This window comes from Balaenoptera borealis, assembly GCF_965194805.1.
Source record: "Balaenoptera borealis genome assembly, chromosome: 1".
Taxonomy (NCBI): Eukaryota; Metazoa; Chordata; class Mammalia; order Artiodactyla; family Balaenopteridae; genus Balaenoptera; species Balaenoptera borealis.
Window position 1 is genome coordinate 60,992,714 of NC_138860.1, and position 22,733 is coordinate 61,015,446.

The window sequence follows — 22,733 nt, forward strand, 5'->3', positions numbered from 1 at the left end:
GAACTTGGCCAGATTTTAAGCATTCTTATCTTCAGTTTTCTCAGCTAGGCAATGAGAATATTATTTGCCTCAATGGATTATTTCATGGAATAAATGAAATAACCCTACACAATGCTTTGTAGAATTTCCAGTACAAGTTACTAAGTATTTAATAAATTATATTTTCTGTTATTATTTTATGGTATTAGTAATATAACAATTTGTATGAATATCAAATAATATACTGAAATCAAACAAAATTCCCTCCCTGTAATAGTTATGTTGCCTATGAAAATAAATCTTCCTAGTTTGAACTATATTCTGGGTAGACAGAAACTTCTTAGTGATCTTCAATCCTGGCAACAATAAAGAAGCAAAGTAGGGAGGAAAACAAAATTGGGAAGTCTGAGGCTATTTTTTAAAAATTTAAGGTTCTGGTTCTTGAGATGGTAGAACTTCATGAAATTTTATTTCTAAGTTTGAATCCAGCCTGGATAAGAATGACTCTTTGTAGGTTTACCTTATTAGCATATTCTGACAATTCTTTTTGAAGACTAGTAGGATTTCCAGATGAATGGTGTCAGTGCTTTATTATGAGCCAGACTAGGGATTTTTCTGAATGCTTGGGAGGAAAAGGGTATTATTTCCAGCCCCCTCCACAAAATTTGAAGAACATTTCTTTAGTCATATTTCTTCTTAAAAAATTTTTTTAAATTTGTTTTTATTTTTATTCATTTATTTTTACATCTTTATTGGAGTATAATTGCTTTACAATGTTGTGTTTGTTTCTGCTGTACAACAAAGCAAATTAGCTATATGTATACATATATCCCCATATCCCCTCTCTCCCACCCTCCCTATCCCACCCCTCTAGGTCATCACAAAGCATCGAGCTGATCTCCCTGTGCTTCTTATTTGTGCCACTAATCTATCGATAAACAACATTACATTATATAGATACATAAGTCGTTTCTGTACCAGGAATGAGGTTTTATTCAGCGAGGTAGAGTGTAGTGGTTGAGAGTACTATCAGTGGGATCAGACTGCTTAAGATGGAATGCCAAGTACTGAAGGCTACATAACCCCTCTGAGTCTTCACCTCATCTGTAAATGGGGGCTATTAACTTTACTTACCTTGTAGGATGGTTTTTACGATTAAATGAGATGATGTACCTACAGGACCTAGAACAATGCTTGATATATTTAAGTACTCAAATGTTATAAATAATTTTTTATTTTTGATAAACAATAATTTGTTATTGATGAGCTGAACTTTAACACTTTTTCTTCAAAGACTGTTTAATTTGTTCAAGGTTTACATTTTAAAGGAAATATATCCAAGAGATCATAAATGTTGAGTGCTAAGTGTGGCTCATTCTATTTTGTTGGTTGGCTTACGTTTTGTTTTGTTTTTTTTAAATATAGTTCAACATGGATCGAGTTAATGTTGAAGAGTTTTATGAAATTTATAAAGGAGTCGTGTCTGAGTATAACGTAAGTATCGAAATAAATGTAAAGCATTGGTACTGAAAACAACTTGTGTATCTCAAATCTTGTAGATCTCAGTATAATTTATAATCATGAAAGTATTGCTTGAAGTCTTCATGATTCTGCCAATTGCCAACTGATCATACCAGTGACTGAGGCATTTTTTATCCCTCAGAGCCACTGGGTCAGTTTTAAAAATATGATGCTATTTCATTTATGAAACAAAAATATACAGGAATCGAAAAAACACTTTGCTGAGATATTGACACATTTTGATATTATCTGTGAACATTATAAAATTCTCAGGGTGGAAGACTGTCCAAAATGCTTTAAAAAGTTGAGAGCAAATAGTTCTTAATGTAACTTCATAGCGGTAGTTAGTGTCTACTTAATGATACAAATGCAGATAGAATCATCTGACAATGCGATGGAGACGGAAGGAATGGTAAGACTTAAAGGGAGTTGTTTAGAGGGCAGTGAAATTCGTTCTTGATAACAAGACTATATTCAGATAAACTGAATGTTGTTTCTTAAAATAATACGTGATAGATATTTAATCAAAGTTAGTTTCCTTCCCCTTTTATCAAATTAGATACATTTGTGCTGGTGGCCTGCCTCATCACCCACATTGTTTTATAGAGAATTTTGGCTTTTTTTTTTTTTGCATGAAGTTCATTATTCCTGACTATGAAACTAGATTCCCCTCTTCTCACTTCTCTATGCCCTTTCCTTTCAACCTACTTTAAAAAAGGAAAAAGGAGCTGGTCCAAGAAATGACCTGAGCCTTTGTCTTATTTAGCCCTACACAGTAAAGACCAATAATGAGATATTATATTTTGCATTCAGCATACTGGTAGTGATCCACCCTTCTTTAGAAGAACCAGAGTGTTCTTTTGCTATAGGTTATCGAACTTTAATCTTGTTAGCTTCCTCATTTTAGAGTTATGCTCTTTCTTTTCTTAAATGGAAGAAATTTTAAAATGTGTTATCTTTTTTATTAATTTATTTTTAAATTTTTAAAATTTTCATTTTATATTGGGGTATAGTTGATTTACAATGTTGTGTCAGTTTCAGGTATACAGCAAAGTGATTCAGTTATACATATACATATATCTGTTCTTGTCCAGATTCTTTTCCCATTTAGGTTATTACAGAATATTGAGTAGAGTTCCCTGATCTATACAATAAGTCCTTGTTGGTTATCTATTTTATATATTGTAGTGTGTGTATATGTTAATCCCAAATTCCTAATTTATCTCTCCCCCCCACGTTTCCCTTTTTGTAACAGTAAGTGTGTTTTCTAAATCTGTGATTCTGTTTCTGTTTTGTAAATAAGTTCATTTGTATCATTTTTTTAGATTCCACATATAACTGATATCATACGATGTTTGTCTTTTTCTGTCTGACTATGCTACAATTTTTGATGACTATTTGTATGCTTTCTAATTAAATCTATTCCCTCATCTAAAATTCTTAGGGCTTATGAAACTAGCTATTATCTATTATTTTTATTTTTTTTAACATCTCTATTGGAGTATAATTGCTTTACAATGGTGTGTTCGTTTCTACTGTATAATAAAGTAAATCAGCTATACGTATACATATATCCCCATATCCTCTCCCTCTTGCGTCTCCCTCCCACCCTCCCTATCCCACCCCTCTAGGTGGACACAAAGCACCAAGCTGATCTCCCTGTGCTATGCGGCTGCTTCCCAATAGCTATCTATTTTACATTTGGTAGTGTATATATGTCCATGCCACTTTCTCACTTCGTCCCAGCTTACCCTTCCCCACCCGCCATGTCCTCAAGTCCATTCTCTACGTTTGTATCTTTATTCCTGTCCTGCCCCTAGGTTCTTCAGAAACTTTTTTTTTTTTTTACATTCCATATATATGTGTTAGCATATGGTATTTGTTTTTTTCTTTCTGACTTACTTCACTCTGTATGACAGTCTCTAGGTCCATCCACCTCACTACAAATAACTCAATTTCGTTTCTTTTTATGGCTGAGTAATACTCCATTGCATATATGTGCCACATCTTCTTTATCCATTCATCTGTCAGTGAATACTTAGGTTGCATCCGTGTCCTGGCTATTGTAAATAGAGCTGCAGTGAACACTGTGGTACATGACTCTTTTTGAATTATGGTTTTCTCAGGGTATATGCCCAGTAGTGGGATTGCTGGGTCATATGGTAGTTCTATTTTTAGTTTTTTAAGGAACCTCCATACTGTTCTCCATAGTGGCTGTATCAATTTACATTCCCACCAACAGTGCAAGAGAGTTCACTTTTCTCCACATTGTCTCCAGCATTTATTGTTTGTAAATTTTCTGATGATGGCCATTCTGACCGGTGTGAGGTAATACCTCACTGTAGTTTTGATTTGCATTTCTCTAATGATTAGTGATGTTGAGCATCCTTTCATGTGTTTGTTGGCAGTCTGTATATCTGCTGCCCATTTTTGGAATGGGTTGTTTGTTTTTATGATATTGAGCTGCATGAGCTGCTTGTAAATTTTGGAGATTAATCCTTTGTCGTTGCTTCATTTGCAAATATTTTCTCCCATTCTGAGGGTTGTCTTTTTGTCTTGTTTATGATATCCTTTGCTGTGCAAAAGCTTTTAAGGTTCATTAGGTCCCATTTGTTTAGTTTTGTTTTAATTTCCATTTCTCTAGGGGGTAGGTCAAAAAGGATCTTGCTGTGATTTATGTCAAAGAGTGTTCTGCCTATGTTTTCCTCTAAGAGTTTTATAGTATCTGGCCTTCCATTTAGGGCTTTAATCCATTTGGAGTTTAGTTTTGTGTATGGTGTTAGAAGTGTTCTATTTTCATTCTTTTACATGTAGCTGTCCACTTTTCCCAACACCACTTATTGAAGAGGCTGTCTTATCTCCATTGTATATTCTTGCCTCCTTTATCAAAAATAAGTGACCCTAGGTGCGTGGGTTTATCTCTGGGCTTTCTATCCTGTTCCATTGATCTATATTTCTGTTTTTGTGCCAGTACCATGCTGTCTTGATTACTGCAGCTTTGTAGTATAGTTGGAAGTCAGGGAGCCTGATTCCTCCAGCTCTGCTTTTCTTTCTCAATATTGCTTTGGCTATTCGGGATCTTTTGTGTTTCCATACAAATTGTGAAATTTTTTGTTGTAGTTCTGTGAAAAATGCCATTGGTAGTTTGATAGGAATTGCATTGAATCTGTAGATTGCTTTGGGTAGTATAGTCATTTTCACAGTGTTGATTCTTCCAATCCAAGAACATGGTATACCTCTCCATCTGTTTGTATCATCTTTAATTTCTTTCATCAGTGTCTTATAGTTTTCTGCATACAGGTCTTTTGTCTCCTTAGGTAGGTTTATTCCTAGGTATTTTATTCTTTTTGTTGTAGTGGTAAATGGGAGTGTTTCCTTATTTCTCTTTCAGATTTTTCATCATTAGTGTCTAGGAATGCAAGAGATTTCTGTGCATTAATTTTGTATCCTGCTACTTTACCAAATTCATTGATTAGCTCTAGTAGTTTTCTGGTAGCATCTTTAGGATTCTCTATGTATAGTATCATGTCATCTGCAAACAGTGACAGCTTTACTTCTTCTTTTCCGATTTGGATTCCTTTTATTTCTTTTTCTTCTCTGATTGCTGTGGCTAACACTTCCAAAACTATGTTGAATAATAGTGGTGAGAGTGGGCAACCTTGTCTTGTTCCTGATCTTAGTGAAAATGGTTTCAGTTTTTCACCATTGAGGACAATGTTGGCTGTGGGTTTGTCATATATGGCCTTTATTATGTTGAGGAAAGTTCCCTCTATGCCTACTTTCTTCAGGGCTTTTATCATAAATGGGTGTTGAATTTTGTCAAAAGCTTTTTCTGCATCTATTGAGATGATCATATGGTTTTTCTCCTTCAATTTGTTAATATGGTGTATCACGTTGATTGATTTGCGTATATTGAAGAATCCTTGCATTCCTGGGATAAACCCCACTTGATCATGGTGTATGATCCTTTTAATGTGCTGTTGGATTCTGTTTGCTAGTATTTTGTTGAGGATTTTTACATCTATGTTTATCAGTGATATTGGCCTGTAGTTTTCTTTCTTTGTGACATCTTTATCTGGTTTTGGTATCAGGGTGATGGTGGCCTCATAGAATGAGTTTGGGAGTGCTCCTTCCTCTGTTATATTTTGGAAGAGTTTGAGAAGGATAGGTGTTAGCTCTTGTCTAAATGTTAGAATTCACCGGTGAAGCCATCTGGTCCTGGGCTTTTGTTTTTTGGAAGATTTTTAATCACAGTTTCAATTTCAGTGCTTGAGATTGGTCTGTTTATATTTTCTGTTTCTTCTTGGTTCAGTCTTGGAAGGTTGTGCTTTTCTGAGAATTGGTCCATTTCTTCCAGGTTTTCCATTTTATTGGTATATAATTGCTTGTACTAATCTCTCATGATCCTTTGTATTTCTGCGGTGTCAGTTGTGACTTCTCCTTTTTCATTTCTAATTCTATTGATCTGCATCTTCGCCCTTTTTTTCTTGATGAGTCTGGCTAATGGTTTATCAATTTTGTTTATCTTCTCAAAGAACCAGCTTTAACTTTTATTGATCTTTGCTATCGTTTCCTTCATTTCTTTTTCATTTATTTCTGGTCTGATCTTTTTGAGTTCTTTCCTTCTGCTTGCTTTGGGTTTTTTTTTTTGTTCTTCTTTCTCTGATTGCTTAAGGTGTAAAGTGAGGTTGTTTATTTGAGATTTTTCTTTTTCCTTGAGGTAGGATTGTACTGCTATAAACTTCCCTCTTAGAACTGCTTGTGCTGAATCCCATAGGTTTTGGGTCATCGTGTTCTCATTGTCATTTGTTTCTAGGTGTTTTTTGATTTCCTCTTTGATTTCTTCAGTGATCTCTTGGTTATTTAATAGCGTATTGTTTAGCCTCCATCTGTTTAAATTTTTTACATATTTTTTCCTGTAATTGATATCTACTCTCATAGCATTGTGGTCGGAAAAGATACTTGATATGATTTCAGTTTTCTTAAATTTACCAAGGCTTGATTTGTGACCCAAGTTATGGTTTATCCTGGAGAATGTTCCATGAGCACTTGAGAAGAAGTTTATTCTGTTGTTTTTGGATGGAATGTTCTATAAATATCAATTAAGTCCATCTTGTTTAATGTGTCTTTTAAAGCTTGTGTTTCCTTATTTATTTTCATCTTGGATGATCTGTCCATGGTGAAAGTGGAGTGTTATAGTCCCCTACTATTATTTTGTTATTGTTGATTTCCCCTTTTATGGCTGTTAGCATTTGCCCTATGTATTGAGGTGCTCCTATGTTGGGTACATAATTAGTTACAATTGTTATATCTTCTTCTTGGATTGATCCCTTGATCATTATGTAGTGTCCTTCTTTGTCTCTTGTAATAGTCTTTATTTTAAAGTCAATTTTGTCTACTATGAGAATTGCTACTCCAGCTTTCTTTTGATTTCCATTTGCATGGAATATCTTTTTCCATCCCCTCCCTTTCAGTCTGTATGTGTCCCTAGGTCTGAAGTGGGTCTCTTGTAGACAGCCTATATACGGGTCTTGTTTTTGTATCCATTCAGCCAGTCTGTGTCTTTTGGTTGGAGCATTTAATCCATTTCATTTAAGGTAATTATCGATATGTATTTTCCTGTTACCATTTTCTTAACTGTTTTGGGTTTGTTATTGTAGGTGTTTTCCTTCCTTGTGTTTCCTGCCTGGAGAAGTTCCTTTAGCATTTGTTGTAAAGCTGTTTTGGTGGTGCTGAATTCTCTTAACTTTTGCTTGTCTGTAAAGGTTTTAATTTCTCCATTGAATCTGAATGTGGTCCTTGCTGGGTAGAGTAATCTTTTTTTTTTTTTTAACATCTTTATTGGAGTATAATTGCTTTACAATGGTGTGTTAGTTTCTGCTATATAACAAAGTGAATCAGCCATACATATACCTATATCCCCATATCTCCTCACTGTTGCATCTCCCTCCCACCTGGGTAGAGTAATCTTGGTTGTAGGTTTGTCCCTTTCATCACTTTAAATATGTCCTGCCACACCCATCTGGCTTGCAGAGTTTCTGCTGAAAGATCAGCTGTTAACCTTATGGGGATTTCCTTGTATGTTATTTGTTGCTTATCCTTTGCTGCTTTTAATATTTTTCCTTTGTATTTAATTTTTGATAGCTTGATAAATATGTGTCTTGGCATGTTTCTCCTTGGATTTATCTTGTATGGGACTTTCTGCGCTTCCTGGACTTGATTGACTATTTCCTTTCCCATATTAGGGAATTTTTCAACTATAATCTCTTCAAATATTTTCTCAGTCCTTTTTCTCTTCTTCTTCTGGGACCCCAATAATTCGAATTTTGGGGAGTTTAATGTTGTCCCAGAAGGCTCTGAGAATGTCCTCAATTCTTTTCAATCTTTTTTCTTTATTCTGCTCTATGGTAGTTATTTCCACTATTTTATCTTCCAGGTCGTTTATCCGTTTTCTGCCTCAGTTATTCTGCTGTTGATTCCTTCTAGAGAATTTTTAATTTCATTTATTGCGTCGTTCATCATTGTTTGCTGTTTAGTTCTTCTAGGTCCTTGTTTAACATTTCTTGTGTTTTCTCCATTCTATTTCCACGATTTTTATCATCTTAACTATAATTACTCTGAATTCTTTTTCTGGTAGACTGCCTATTTCCTCTTCATTTGTTTGGTCTGGTGGGTTTTTACCTTGCTCCTTCATCTGCTGTGTGTTTCTCTGTCTTCTCATTTTGTTTAACTTACCTTGCTTGGGGTCTCCTTTTCGCAGGCTGCAGGTTTGTAGTTCCCGTTGTTTTTGGTGTCTGCCCCCGGTGGCTAAGGTTGGTTCAGTGGGTTGTGTAGGCTTCCTGGTGGAGGGGACTGCTGCTTGTGTTCTGGTGGATGAGGCTGGATCTTGTTTTTCTGATGGGCAGGACCGCATCTGGTGGTGTGTTTTGAGGTGTCTGTGAGCTCATTATGATTTTAGGCAGCCTATCTGCTAATGTGTGGGGTTGTGTTCCTGTCTTGTTAGTTGTTTGGCATGGGCATTCTGGTCGTTGAGTGCAGCTGGTCGTTCAGTGGAGCTGGGTCTTAGCGTTGAGACAGAGATCTCTGGGAGAGCTCTCACCGATTGATATTACGTGGGGCTGGGAGGTCTCTGGTGGACCAATGTCCTGAAGTCGGCCTCACACCTCAGAGGCTCAGGCCTGACACCCGACCGGAGCACCAAGACCCTGTCAATCACATGACTCAGAAGAAAAGGGAGAGAAAAAAAAAAGAAAGAAAAACTAAATAAATAAAATAAAATAATTAAAATTAAAAAAAATTATAAAAATACAAATATTAAAATATAATTTAAAAAAACCAAAAGAAAGAAGAGAGCAGCCAAACCAAAACGAATCCACCAATGATAACAAGCGCTAAAAACTATACTAAAACAAAAAAGAACAAGAAAAAAACGGACAGAACACTAGGACAAATAGTAAAAGCAAACCTATACAGACAAAATCACACAAAGAAGCATACACGTACACACTCCGAGAAAGAGAATAAGGAAAGGAAAAAAAAATTAAAAAAATATATATAAAAGGAAGAGAGTAACCAAATCAGTAAACAAATCTACCAATGATAATAAGCTCTAAATACTAAACTAAGATAAACATAAATCCAGAAACAAATTAGATGCAAAAAGCAAACCCCAAGTCTACAGTTATTCTCAAAGTCTACTGCCTCAGTTTTGGGATGATTCATTGTCTATTCAGGTATTCCACAGATGCAAGGTACATCAAGTTGATTGCAGAGATTTAATCCGTTGCTCTTGAGGCTGCTGGGAGAGATTTCCCTTTCTCTTCTTTGTTCGCACAGCTCCTGGGGTTCAGCTTTGGATTTGGCCCCACCTCTGTGTGTAGGTCGCCCTCCGGCATCTGTTCTTCACCCAGACAGGATGGGGTTAAAGGAGTGGCTGATTAGGGGGTTCTGGCTCACTCAGTCCAGGGACAGGGAAGGGTACGGAATGTGGGGCGAGCCTGCAGCAGAGGAGGCTGGTGTGACGTTGCACCAGCCTGAGGTGCACCGTGTGTTTTCCCAGGAAAGTTGTCCCTGGATCACGGGACCCTGGCAGTGGTGGGTTGCACAGGCTCCCGGGAGGGGAGGTGTGGATAGTGACCTGTGCTCGCACACAGGCTTCTTGGTGGCTGCATGAGCAGCCTTAGCGTGTCATGCCCATCTCTGCTGTCTGCACTGATAGCCGTGGTTCGCGCCCATCTCTGGAGCTCATTTAGGTAGTGCTCTGAATCCCCTCTCCTCGTGCACCCCGAAACATTTGTCTCTTGCCTCTTAAGCAGGTCCAGACTTTTTTCCGGACTCCCTCCTGGCTAGCTGTGGCGCACTAGCCCCCTTCAGGCTGTGTTCACACAGCCAACCCCAGTCCTCTCCCTGGGATCTGACCTCTGAAGCCCAACCCTCAGCTCCCAGCCCCCCATCCGCCCCAGCAGGTTAGCAGACAAGCATCTCAGGCTGGTGAGTGCAGGTCGGCACCGATCCTCTGTGTGGGAATCTCTCCGCTTTGCCCTCTGCACCCCTGTTGCTGCGCTGTCCTCTGTGGCTCTGAAGCTTCCCCCCAGCCCACCCCCTATCTCGACCAGTGAAGGGGCTTCCTAGTGTGTGGAAACTTTTCCTTCTTCACAGCTCCCTCCCAGAGGTGCAGGTCCTGTCCCTATTCTTTTGTCTCTGCTTTTTCTTTTGCCCTACCCAGGTACATGGGGAGTTTCATGCCTTTTGGGAAGTCTGAGGTCTTCTGCCAGTGTTCAGTAGTTGTTCTGTAGGAGTTGTTCCACATGGAGATTTTTTTTTGATGTATTTGTGGGGAGGACGGTGATCTCCACGTCTTACTCCTCTGCCATCTTGAAGGTCCCCTGCCCCGTTCTTATCTTAACATCATTTATTCAACCAGTGACAGATGTTTTCCATTTCTTAAATCTTCCTTTTTTACATTTTCCTTCTTTTGTGTGTTTGATTGACTTTTAAAAACATATGGTTAGAAGCAACTACCTTTATTAATGCACATTATATTATAGTTTTATTGTATATAAGATGAAGAGACTCATGGAGGCATATCTCACAGTAGCCTTGATCCTGAGTTACATTCTCATACAACATTAGATAGTATTGAATTTGGTAGCAAGTAGTAGTTGAGGGCACTAATTTTTTATGTACATATCTGAGGTAGGCCATATTTCCCTTTGGTAAAAAACTTTTTAAAAAAAATAAAACCTCATCTTTTTCTTTCATTTATTTTTTATTGAGGTAACGTTGGTTTATAACTTTATATGTTTCATGTATACAACATTATATTTCTGTGCTATACTTTGAAATACCATACATGCAATTTTTTTATATACTATACATTTACCCTTAGAATTTTTTTATCTTGGGATTCTGGAGATAAAGATAAAAACATCACTGAGTGTATTTGTCATTTCCCCTGAGAAATCAGGAATTTGAATGACAATAGCAGTATTATACTTTAATGTCAGGACAGCCCAGAATGATTGATATTGATGTACTTTCTTCGATTTAATCTTCTCAGTAAGATATTCTCTATAATTACTATTTAAATCTTGTAATATTAATAAAAGAACCTACTTAGGAAAAGGAACAGAGGGACTGTTTGGAAGGGGAAAAACTACCTTATTTCAGAGTAATTATTAGTCTTGTGAGTAATTTTTAGTAATGGTTATGATTTTTATTCAGCTGAAAATGGCTTATTCAGCTTAAAACAAATATTTCAAATTATTGGTTTGTAGCAGTCTCTTAATGGGAGAATGCACTATATATATGAACCAGAATATATCAATATCCAGGTATCTTTGAGATGTTACTGCATTTATATGATATAAAATTTTATTCATGCTAAGAAATGTTGTTTCCTTGAAAATTTTCCCTAAAGGGAAAGAGTGTTTTTATCCCAGTAATATTTTATTGAAGTAAATAATATTCTTATGAATGGTATATAGTCTCCGATTCTTTTAAAGTTCTTTTCCCATTTCATGATTCTGACTATTTCGTTCAAAGGAAGTTGTTTGATGGTCTGTATTCATCTACTAGAAATGCATATGATTGTGATATCTTACATTGGGTAATTTGGGATAGCAAGAATCAGATAGCAAATCCTGGGTCTCACTTGCTATTGTGATTGTTGTATTTCCTCTTGGGTCTCTTATTTTTCATGACAGTTAATATTTAGGACTCAAGTTTTAAGTTCAAGGAAGAGGTAAGTTTTTAAATGCTGATACTGGATGTCTCTTAATTTTATGAGATTTATTTAATTCTATAAAGTAGGCCATGTAAAAATAATCTTAAGAGGCAACATAGTCTAAAGAAACAAAAACAGGTGATCTGATTCTTACTCTGACTTTTAGTACAGCACTTTACCCTCTTTGTCTTCAGATTCTTACTTATAAAAGAGATAAGATATATAAGGTCATATTAGTGGTTCCATCCATTTTATTGTTTTGAACTTAAAGATGTAAGGGTGTGAAATGTACAATATGTAGTGTGAAATAGTACAGCATCACGGACACTGTTGTACCAGATATTTTTAAATAATTCTACTCTAGTTCTAGGTTTTCCCATGTTACTTGCTTCAAACTGTAAAATTTTCCTGTTTCCCAAAATTCATTGCAACAGCTTACAGCTTCCTGACCTCAGTTTCCTTTGTTTTTTTTTTTTTTTTTTTGGGCTATGGAGTCAGATGCAAAGTTCAAATCCCAAACACACCCACCATCTGTGTGACCATGGAAGTTATTTACCTTCTTTAAGCCTTAGTTTACCCATATATAAAATAGAAACAACGCTATTACTTTATGAAGTTATTGTGATTAAATGAAATAAATCATGTAAAGCAGTCTCACATACTGAGACTATTGCTTTAGTAAATATTAGCTATTTTAATTATTACTACTATTATTATTACTGTAGCTGAGAATCTTTATAGTAGATTCTGTGTTGATCATTTACAGTTAAGTTTGCTGTTTCAGCATTTGCAATCATAAAAAGGTAATAATTCCTATTTTATAGAGTTATCATGATCCCATTATTTGCCAAACATGTATTGAGTATCTCCTGTGGGCCGTACAATGGGTTGGCTACCAGGGAGACAGAAATGAACAAAAAAAGCACACTACCTGCATTCATGGAGCTTATGTCCTGGTGAGGAGAGATATTAAATCAGACATCCCACTGCAACTACTTAAGGAAACTGCTTAAGGATGGTAGTCAAAGGGCTATTAAGGAAGGAAACAAGTCCTTTTTTGTTTGACAGTGTTTTGCTTAAGTAAAAACCTAGGTGACTTGAGAATTCTGTTAATTCTTTTAATTAATTAATTCTCTTAATCTGTTAACAGAATTCTTAAGTCCATTTTTTAAGGAACACTTTTAGCTATTGATGGAGTCCTTTTTCAACATTTTTCTTTGCATTTTGTGCAGCCCTCTATGTTTATCATTTTACTGGTATTTGTTATTAATACTGAAAAGAGAGACAGGTGAAAGAAAGGTGGACAAAATTTACACTTCTGTTTTTGGATAACATGCTCATGCCTTCTTCTACCCCTACTGACAACTTGGCTCTTGACATTTATGTGTAGGCAGTACTTCAATTTCATTAGACAGAAAATCCTACTCAACATAATTATCCATAAAAATCAATTTCATATGACCTTTGTGAAATAGTAAAGTGACTTCAGGGGCATACGTCTAGGGATTCTAATGAGTAGGGTTCTGTGTACCATATTAATTCTGAAGTTCTCTCCCTCCTTTTTTAACTTCTGGCATTTCTAGTAGGCATGATGACTGAGTTCAGATTAATATTTAAATATTGTTCTGTAATAAATTGCCTTTATTTTACTTTGGCATTATGTATCATAAACCTTCAAAAGTCATTAAAATGGTTTACATGGTCCTCCATGATCTGGCCTCATCTCTTAACTGCTTTCCTGTGGTCTCACTCAGATCCTGATATCATGGCTCCTTTACTGATCTTCATGTACCCCAAATGTACTTTTTCCTCCAGGTTTTATATGTATTTTCACTTCTGCCTGAAGTGTTCCATTCATTGAATGCTTCAGGCACTGTAAGAGGCACTTTTCTTTGACCATGTTTTTCATTAAACCACTTCACATATAGAGTTAAGAACCCTAAAACAGTATACTTCCATTTCTTCTCTCCTATTCTGTGTGCTGTTGTCGTACATTTTACATCTATGTGTGTTATAAACTCTGCAATACATTCTTAATATTTTTGCTTTAAATAATCAATTACATTTTTTTCTTTTTTAGTTGCTGTGAAATATGTTTTATATTTACCCACATGTTTACCATTGTTTTGTATAGATCCATATTTTTGTCTGGCATTATTTTTCTTCTGTCTGAAGTACTTCCTTTAACATTTTCTATGATATATGGCTGGTGGTGGTGAATTCTCTCAGATTCTGTTTGTCTGAAAAAGTCTTTTTTTTAATTGAAAGATCAATGATTTACAATATTATATTAGTTTCAGGTGTACAACACAGTGATTCAATATTTTTATAGATTATATTCCATTTAAAGTTATTAAAAATAATGGCTATATTTCCCTGACAATATATCCTTGTTGCTTATTTTATGCATGTCAGTTTGTATCTCTTAATCCCATACCCCTATCTTGCCCCTACTCCTTTCCCTCTCCCTAGTGGTAATCATTAGTTTGTTCTCTATACCTGTGAGTGTGTTTCTCTTTTGTTATATACATGTGTTTGTTTTATTTTTAAGATTCCACATATAAATGATAACATATAGAGTATTTGTCTTTCTGTGACTTACTTTACTAAGCCTCTAGGTCCATGCACATTGTTGCCAATGGCAGAATTTCATTCTTTTTTATGACTGGGTAGTATTCCATTGTATGTATATATACCACATCTTATCCATTCATCTGTTGTTGGATACTTAGATTGCTTCCATATCTTGGCTCTTGTAAATAATGCTGCTATTGGAATGCATGTATCTTTTTGAATTAGTGTTTTCATTTTCTTCAGATATATACCCAGCAGTGGAATTGCTGGATCATATGGTAGTTCTATTCTTAGTTTTTTGAGGAACTTCCATACTGTTTTCCATAGTGGCTGCACCAATCTACATTCCCACTGAGAGTGTACTTGGGTTCCCTTTTCTCCACATCCTCACCAGTGTTTGTTGTTTGTAGACTTTTTGATAATAGCTATTTTAGCAGGTGTGAGGTGATATCTCATTGTTGTTTTGATTTGCATTTCTCTGATGATTAGCAGTGTTGAGCATCTTTTCATGTGCCTGTTGGCCATCTGTAGGTCTTCTTTGGAAAAATGTCTATTCAGTTCTTTAATTGAGTTGTTTGTTTTTTTGATATTGAATTGTATGAGCTTTTTATTTATTTTTTGATATTAACCCCTTATCGGTCATAGCATTTGCAAATATTTTCTCCCATTCAGTAGGTTGTCTTTTCATTTTGTCAATGGTTTCCTTTGCTGTATAAAAGCTTTTAAGTTTAATAGGTCCCATATATTTATTTTTGCTTGTATTTCTTTTCCCGTAGGAGACAGATCCAAAAAAAATATTGCTATGATTTATGTTAAAGTGTTCTGCCTATGTTTTCTTCTAGAAATTTTTGGTTTCAGGTCTTACATTTAGGCCTTTAATCCATTTTGAATATATTTTTGTATATGGTATGAGAAAATGTTCTAATTTCACTTCTTTACATGTAGCTGTCCCGTTTTCCCAGCACCACTTGTTAAAGGGGCTGTCTTTTCTCCATTGTATATTCTTGCCTCCTTTGTTGTAGAGTGACCATAAGTGTGTGGGTTTATTCTGGACTCTCTATTCTGTTCCCTTGATCTATGTGTCTGTTTTTTTGTCAGTACCATGTTATTTTGACTACCATACCTTTGTTATATAGTCTGAAGTTAGGGAGTGTGATACCTCCAGCTTTGTTCTTTTTTTCCTGAAGATTGCTTTGGCAATTCAGGGTCCTTTGTGGTTCCATATAAATTTTAGGATTATTTGTTTGAATTCTGTGCAAAATTTTATGGCTCTTTTGAAAGGGATTGCATTAAATCTATAGATTGCTTTGGGTAATATAGCCATTTTAATAATATTAATTTCTGCAATTTTTCCATTTCTTTGTATTGTCTTTAATTTCCTTCATCAGCGTTTTATGATTTTCATAGTATAGGTCTTTCACTTCCAAGACAAGGATGCCCACTCTCCCAACTTTTATTTAACATAGTATTAGAAGTCCTAGTCACAGTAATCAGACAAGAAAAGGAAATACAAGGCATCCAAGTTGGAAGGGAAGAAATAAAACTGTTATGATTTTCAGATGATATGGTACTATATAGAGAAAATTCTAAAGTCGCCACCAAAAAAACTATTAGAATTAATAAGTGAATTCAGTAAAGTTGCAGGATATAAGATTGATATACAGAAACCTGTTGCTTTTCTATACACTAATAATGAGCTATCAGAAAGAGAAAGGAAGACAACAATCCCCATTTAAAGTTGCATCAAAAATAATAAAATACCTAGGAATAAACTTAACCAAGGAGGTTAAAGACCTATACTCTGAAAAAGTCTTTATTTTTCATTCATTTTGGAAAATATTTTCCAAATGTTTTCTCAACCGGTTATAGAATTCTAGATAGGTTGTTGGTTTTGTTTTTATCCTTATCTTTGTTCTACTGTTATGTTTCTTTTTTTGGATGTTTCTAAGGTTTTTGTTTTTGTTTTTACTGTTTATCACTGGGTTGTTTTGTTTGTTGTTGTTGTTTTTGTTTTATAGCCAATTTGATTATGATGTGCCCTACTTTATTTTTCTTTCCATTTATTCTCCTTTGATTTTGTTGGATATGTGGGTTTGTGGGTTTCATCAAATTTGAACTCTTTTTAGCAATTCATTCTTGAAATATATTTCTGTTCATCACTCTTTCTTCTTTTGGGGCTCCAATTACACAGCTTGTCATTGTCCCATAAGTCCTTTTTTTTTAGTTTTAAAATTTTTCTTTATTTTTCTTTCTCTCCTTGCTTGCTTTTTAATAGTTTCTATTGCATGCCTTCAAATTCATTGATCTTCCACAAAGTCTTATCCTGTTTATCCCATAAAGTGTATTTTTAAGTTCAGATGTAATTTTCATCTCTAGAAGTTCTATTGGGGTCTTTTTAATATCTTCTGTTTTCTGTGCATTATGTCCATGTTTCCTTCTATATTTTGAGCATATAGAGCCTATTTATAGTGACTGTTTTAAAATTCTTGTGTAATTACATCCATCATTTCTGTCATTGCTGGGTCTGTGTCTATTTATTTCCTTCTGGTGATGGTTCATATTTTCCTACTTCTTTGCATGCCTGGTAGTTTTTACTATATGCTGATGTTGTGAAACTTACAGTGTTACCTGGTATTGTTGTATTCCTTTGAAGAATGTTTGACTTTGTTCTGGCACTCAGTCAAGTTACTTGGGATCAATTGGATCCCTTCTGAGACTTGCTTTTAAGCTTTTATAGGATAGGTACAGAGCATTCCATATCTAAAGCAAGTTGAGGCCAATTACTATGATGCAGTACCGTTCTGAGGACTCTACCTGATGCCCTGTGTATCATATGAGGGCTTTCCACTCTGGCTGGTAGAAGCACAAACTCTTCTCAGCCTTGTGCTATCTTTGTGAATTGTTTCATTTACTGCTTTCTGGTAGTTCTTTTTTCAGCCTTGGGTAGTATCCTTTATACATACACAGACTCTTAGTCAAAGACTCAAGTGAACTTCTCTGTAGATCCCTGTAGCTTACTCTCCTGTAGCTCTCCCACCTCCTGTAGTATTCTGTCCTGTAAATTCTAGCCTCATTGGTCTCCCTAAACTCCAGTCTTTGTCTCTTCTATTCAGTGAGAATGTTGGGCCCTTTTGTGTTTCCTCTACCTACCCCACTGTCTGGAAGCCTTCAGGCAGTAAGATGGGGCTGTTATATAGCTTTTGTTTTCCTCCTCTAGGGGATCATAGTACTGTGCTGTCTGTCATCCAGTGTCTGAAAACTGTTGTTTTATATATATATATATTTAGTTTCTAGATGTTTAATGCGAGAGAATAAATCTGGTGCCTGTTATTCCTTATTGCTGGAACTCATTATGATTTTTATAAGTTTCTTTGTGATAAACACTTTGGAATTTATATCTTTAGAAGTGTTCGTTTGACAGTACTGTGTTCAAGGGAGAGAGCCTTTTAAAAGGAAGATGTACTAGAAGATAATTTCAAATAGTGAACATGTCAAGTGGTAAAGCATTAAACTAAAAGTGGTAGTGGTAGGAATGGAGAAAAGGGAACATATCTAAAATATATTTTTGCAGGAAAAATGGACAAAATGTGGGAACTGCTTGGCATAGAGGGTACAGATAGAGAAGATGTCAAACATAACTCTAACATTTTGAGTTCAGTAGAATAGTGGTACAATTAAAAGAGGAGGAGTAAAAGATTATTAAATTCCACTTGTTTGTTAATATTATTTTATATTACATATTATAGGAAATGGTGACAGAAATGTATTCTGGCCCTTGTGTAGCAATGGAGATTCAACAGACTAATCCTACAGTGACATTTCGAGAATTCTGTGGACCTGCTGATCCTGTAAGTTATTGTTTAAAATATAAAGTAAGTTTGTTTTATCCATTAACTAAATATCTTAACAGGTTTTTGATAGTTTTAGTTCTTTAAAAGAAATAATACAAAATGAATGTAATAGATACAAATTTTTATTCAAAATCGCATTTTACGTCATTTATTTCTTATACAGTATTCCTACAAAAGTGGACTTTTATTAGCCTAGTGACAATATAGAATGGGCAGAAACACTGTGGCATTTTCTTTTATTGTTTCTTGTTGCTAAATTGTGTAGGTAAGTAAATCTGTTAAGCTCTGTGATAGAAATTGTCTAAAGTATTAATTATCCTTTGATATAGGGAGGCCATAAATAAAGCTCTCAATGTGAAGAATATTGATATGGTGGCTTCATACCAGATATGTAAATAAATATGAGCAGTGGGACTTATGTGAAAAGTGATATTCTCTAGTATGCCTTTCAGTTTGCTTCAGGTTTTCTTCACGTGGACATTTGGTGGTGAGGGGAATGGAGACGGGGATGGGACTGAAAAGCAGAAGTAACGTTTGAATACATATGCAAAAGCTCCATGCAAATGTTATAAGCTGGGTAGGATTATAGGAAGTATTACCAATTTTAAACACTAACTATAATTTAAATTTACCCTTTATTTCACTATCACTTGTAAAGTTTATTGATGAAGAACAGCCAATTCAATTTAATTTAATTCAGACAATTTTATTGAGTTCCCTTAAATGTAAGATAAAAAATCAGCAGCACCTATTAAGAAGCCAGCTTGTATGAGAGTGCTGCTAGATTAAGCCCTGTAGGAAAAAACAATACACCTGTTCTCAATGATCAAAAAGTGCATACAGGGCTTCCCTGGTGGTGCAGTGTTTAAGAATCTGCCCGCCAATGCAGGGGACATGGGTTCGAGCCCTGGCCCAGGAAGATCCCACATGCTGTGAAGCAGCTAAGCCCGTGTGCCCCAACTACTGAGCCTGCGCTCTAGAGCCCAGGTGCCACAACTACTGAGCCCGTGTGCCAAAACTACTGAAGCCCGCGTGCCTAGAGCCTGTGCTCCACAACAAGAGAAGCCACCGCAGTGAGAAGCCCGTGCACCACAACGAAGAGTAGCCCCTGCTCGCCACAACTAGAGAAAGCCTGAGCACAGCAACGAAGACCCAATGCAGCCAAAAGTAAATAAATAAATTTTAAAAAAAAGCACGTACATAAAGATCTTTCCAAACACAGAGCAACATACTAGTAACGTCTAAAATATTGTTAGTTCAGGTAAAATACAAATGGTGAAGTGTTGTTTATTAAGGGAGCAATTAGTATGACCTGAAGGTAATTAAAGAATCTTTGTAAGAGGAAGAGAGATGTAAATAGGGATTTTAAAGATGAATCAAGGCATGAAGAGAGTAGGGAAAGCTGTAAAATTCTATGTACAAAGGTAACAATGAAGGAATTTGCAGATTTACTATGGTATACAGCAAGAATATTTGCTTGGCTTCAATGGGAAATGCATACCTAGAAACACAAGGAAATATGCTTTCTGAGAGGAAGCAAGGTGGGGAATACTGGTAGAGATGAGTATGGGATGCATAACTTTAAAAGCCAGGCTAAAAATTGTGGATTCTGTATAATTAGAATACTGTATAGTAGAAAATAGGAATTCCTTGTATGTAGTTTAATTTTGGATATACTAAATTATTCCTTTGATGAAACTAGAGCAAACTAAATTGGAAGAGATTAAAGGCAGGGGCTATAGAAAAGGAAAGGAGCAGACCTGATGACATTAGTAGAGAAAGAGTTGGCAGGACCTACTTTATATCTTTTCAGGGAGAAAGAAGAATAGAAGTAAGTAATATGTGTGATTGTGAAAGAGTGATTATTAAAATGTGATTCTGCTTTAGAGGACATTAGGAGAAAGTGGTGGTGATATTAATTGTTTATTGAATATTAATTGTAAGATATTAAGAAGGAATGCTTTTTGGCTAGATGAATAAGTAGAACTCAGTGTTTGCCGTTTTTAATTTTTAATTTCTGTTTTATGTCCAAGAGGGGGTTTTGTTCATTTGTTTTTTAGTATAATTAAAATTGTGGGTGACCAGCTGACCAAACAGAGGTAAATTAGAGAGAAACTAAGACAAAAAAAAGAATGAGGGCTTCCCTGGTGGCGCAGTGGTTGAGAATCTGCCTGCTAATGCAGGGGACACGGGTTCGAGCCCTGGTCTGGGAAGATCCCACATGCCACGGAGCAGCTGGGCCCGTGAGCCACAACTACTGAGCCTGCGCGTCTGGAGCCTGTGCCCCGCAACGGGAGGGGCCGCGATAGTGAAAGGCCCACGCACCGCGATGAAGAGCGGTCCCCGCACCGCGATGAAGAGCGGTCCCCGCACCACGATGAAGAGTGGCCCCCACTTGCCGCAACTAGAGAAAGCCCTCGCACGAACCGAAGACCCAGCACAGCCAAAAATAAAAATAAATAAATAAAAATAAAAGTAGCTATAAAATTAAAAAAAAAAAAAAAAAAGAATGAGATGAGTTTGTTCATTCTTTCATTCATTCAATAAATATTCATTGAACCTGTGCTGGTATTTGTGACTATAAAGAAAGAAGCTTTAAAGAGCTTACATTCTATGAGTGGACACAAATATATAAGTGGTTAGTTTCCATGTTTTGTGGCAACTGTATTGTTGGATGTTTGTATTGGGTACTATGGGAGCCCAGAATCATAGCATTTAGCTTAGTCTGGGGATGGATGATGGGGTCAGGGGAGTCTTCTTGAAGAACATGACATCTGAGCTAAATTATGAGGAATGAGTAGATATTAGCTAAGTGAAGAAGGTGGGGAATGATAGGATTAAAGTTATGAATGCATAAAACAGCATCACTTTTGGGCTACAGCAAACTGTTATTACTGTAGCTAAAGTACAGGGCAATGAATTATAGAAATAAGGTCATTGGGGGAAAAGTTGGAAAGTGAGCAGGTGAGTAATCATAGAAGGAAGAGTCCTGACAATAAAAAATTTGCTGATTCCCTTTCTTTCTAGATATTTATTCAGTGAACATTTATGGAATTAATAGTATAATATGTACAAGGCTCACTGCTTGGTCCCATGGCTGAGCTATAACAAAGATGACTAGAACAAGGTATCTTTCCTTAAGGAACTCATAATCTCTTTCACGGTCCTAAGTCTTACGTCATTAAGCATAGTTGGAATTACTCCACTATATTTTTTTCATTCTAGTTATTTATGAGCCCCTTATTGCATTATATCAATACAAAGTTGTACCACAGGGATTTTAAAATTTGGTACTAATTTAACATATAAAATGTTAACAGTGGCTGTCTGGGTGGTAGGATTATAATAATGTTCAATTCTACTTTCCTATATTTTACAAATTTTCTTTGAAGTATTTATATTACGTTTATAATACGAAAAATACGTTTTATTTTGTCATAAAACCTGAAAGTAAATGAACTTTTAAATGAGCAGTTGGAGCTGATTCAGGACTGATTTCTCTTCTTTAGTCTCAGGGTCCTGAATTATGTACTGTTTCTAAGTATACGTACAGGATTTCAAGTGGGACCATATGCTTTTTTTAAATTTAGTTTAATTTGGGGGGTGTTTTTATTTTTTCTTAATTTTATTGAAGTATAGTTGATTTACAATGTTATCTTAGTTTTAGGTGTACAGCAGAGTGATTCAGTTATATACATATATAAATAACTGTTCTTTTTCAGATTATTTTCCCTTATAGGTTATTACAAAATATTGAGTTTAGTTCCCTGTTCACAACCATATGCTTTTGATGGGTATTTTCAAGTCAGAAGAAATACCATTGAGAGTCATTGAGAGTCATTTGAGAGTCATTTGAGAGTCATTTTCTCAATATTGATTCTTCCAGTTCAAGAACATGGTATATCTCTCCATCTGTTTGTGTCATCTTTTATTGCTTTCATCAGTATCTTATAGTTTTCTGAGTGCAGGTCTTTTGCCTCCTTAAGTAGGTTTATTCCTAGATATTTTATTCTTTTTGATGCAGTGGTAAATGGGATTGTTTCCTTAATCTCTCTTTCTGATCTTTCATTGTTAGTGTATAGGAATGCAGATTTCTGTGTATTAATTTTGCATTTTATTTTGTATTGTATTTTATTTCAGTTGTTTGTTTTATTTTATTTCAGTTGTTTTTTGGGTGTTGAGTTGTGTGAGTTCTTTGTATATTTTGGATATTACCCCCTTATTGGATGTATCATTTGCAAACATCACCTGCTCAGTAGGCTGCCTTTTCATTTTGTTAATGGTTTCGTTTGCTGTGCAAAAGAGTTTTTTTTTTTTTTTTTTTTGGCCACATGGCATGCATGGCATGCAGGATCTTAGTTCCCCAACCAGGGATTGAACCCTGCAGTGGAAGCACAGAGTCTTAACCATTGGACGCCAGGGAAGTCCTGCTGTGCAAAAGCTTTTTAGTTTAATGTAGTCCCACTAGTTTATCTTTTGTTGCCTTTGCTTTAGCTGTCAGATCCAAAAAATCATTGCCAAGATCGATAGCAAGGAGCCTACTGCCTGTGTCTTCTTCTAGGAGTTTTATAGATTAAGTCTTT

The 22,733-nt window shown here is 35.7% G+C and overlaps 1 protein-coding gene and 1 long non-coding RNA gene across 5 annotated transcripts in view; one reads left to right on the forward strand and one right to left on the reverse strand.

Moving 5' to 3' along the window:
• LOC309636198 overlaps positions 1-22,733 on the reverse strand; it is a 937,790-nt gene that overhangs the window by 211,889 nt on the left and 703,168 nt on the right. The window lies entirely within an intron of this gene.
• NME7 (NME/NM23 family member 7) overlaps positions 1-22,733 on the forward strand; it is a 244,738-nt gene that overhangs the window by 100,808 nt on the left and 121,197 nt on the right. For all 4 annotated transcript variants that reach the window (XM_082393989.1, XM_082393990.1, XM_082393987.1 and 1 more), the window contains 2 exons: positions 1,405-1,473; positions 18,046-18,147. In XM_082393989.1, the coding sequence (XP_082250115.1) occupies positions 1,405-1,473; positions 18,046-18,147 (171 nt within the window). The remainder of the gene's footprint in view (positions 1-1,404; positions 1,474-18,045; positions 18,148-22,733) is intronic.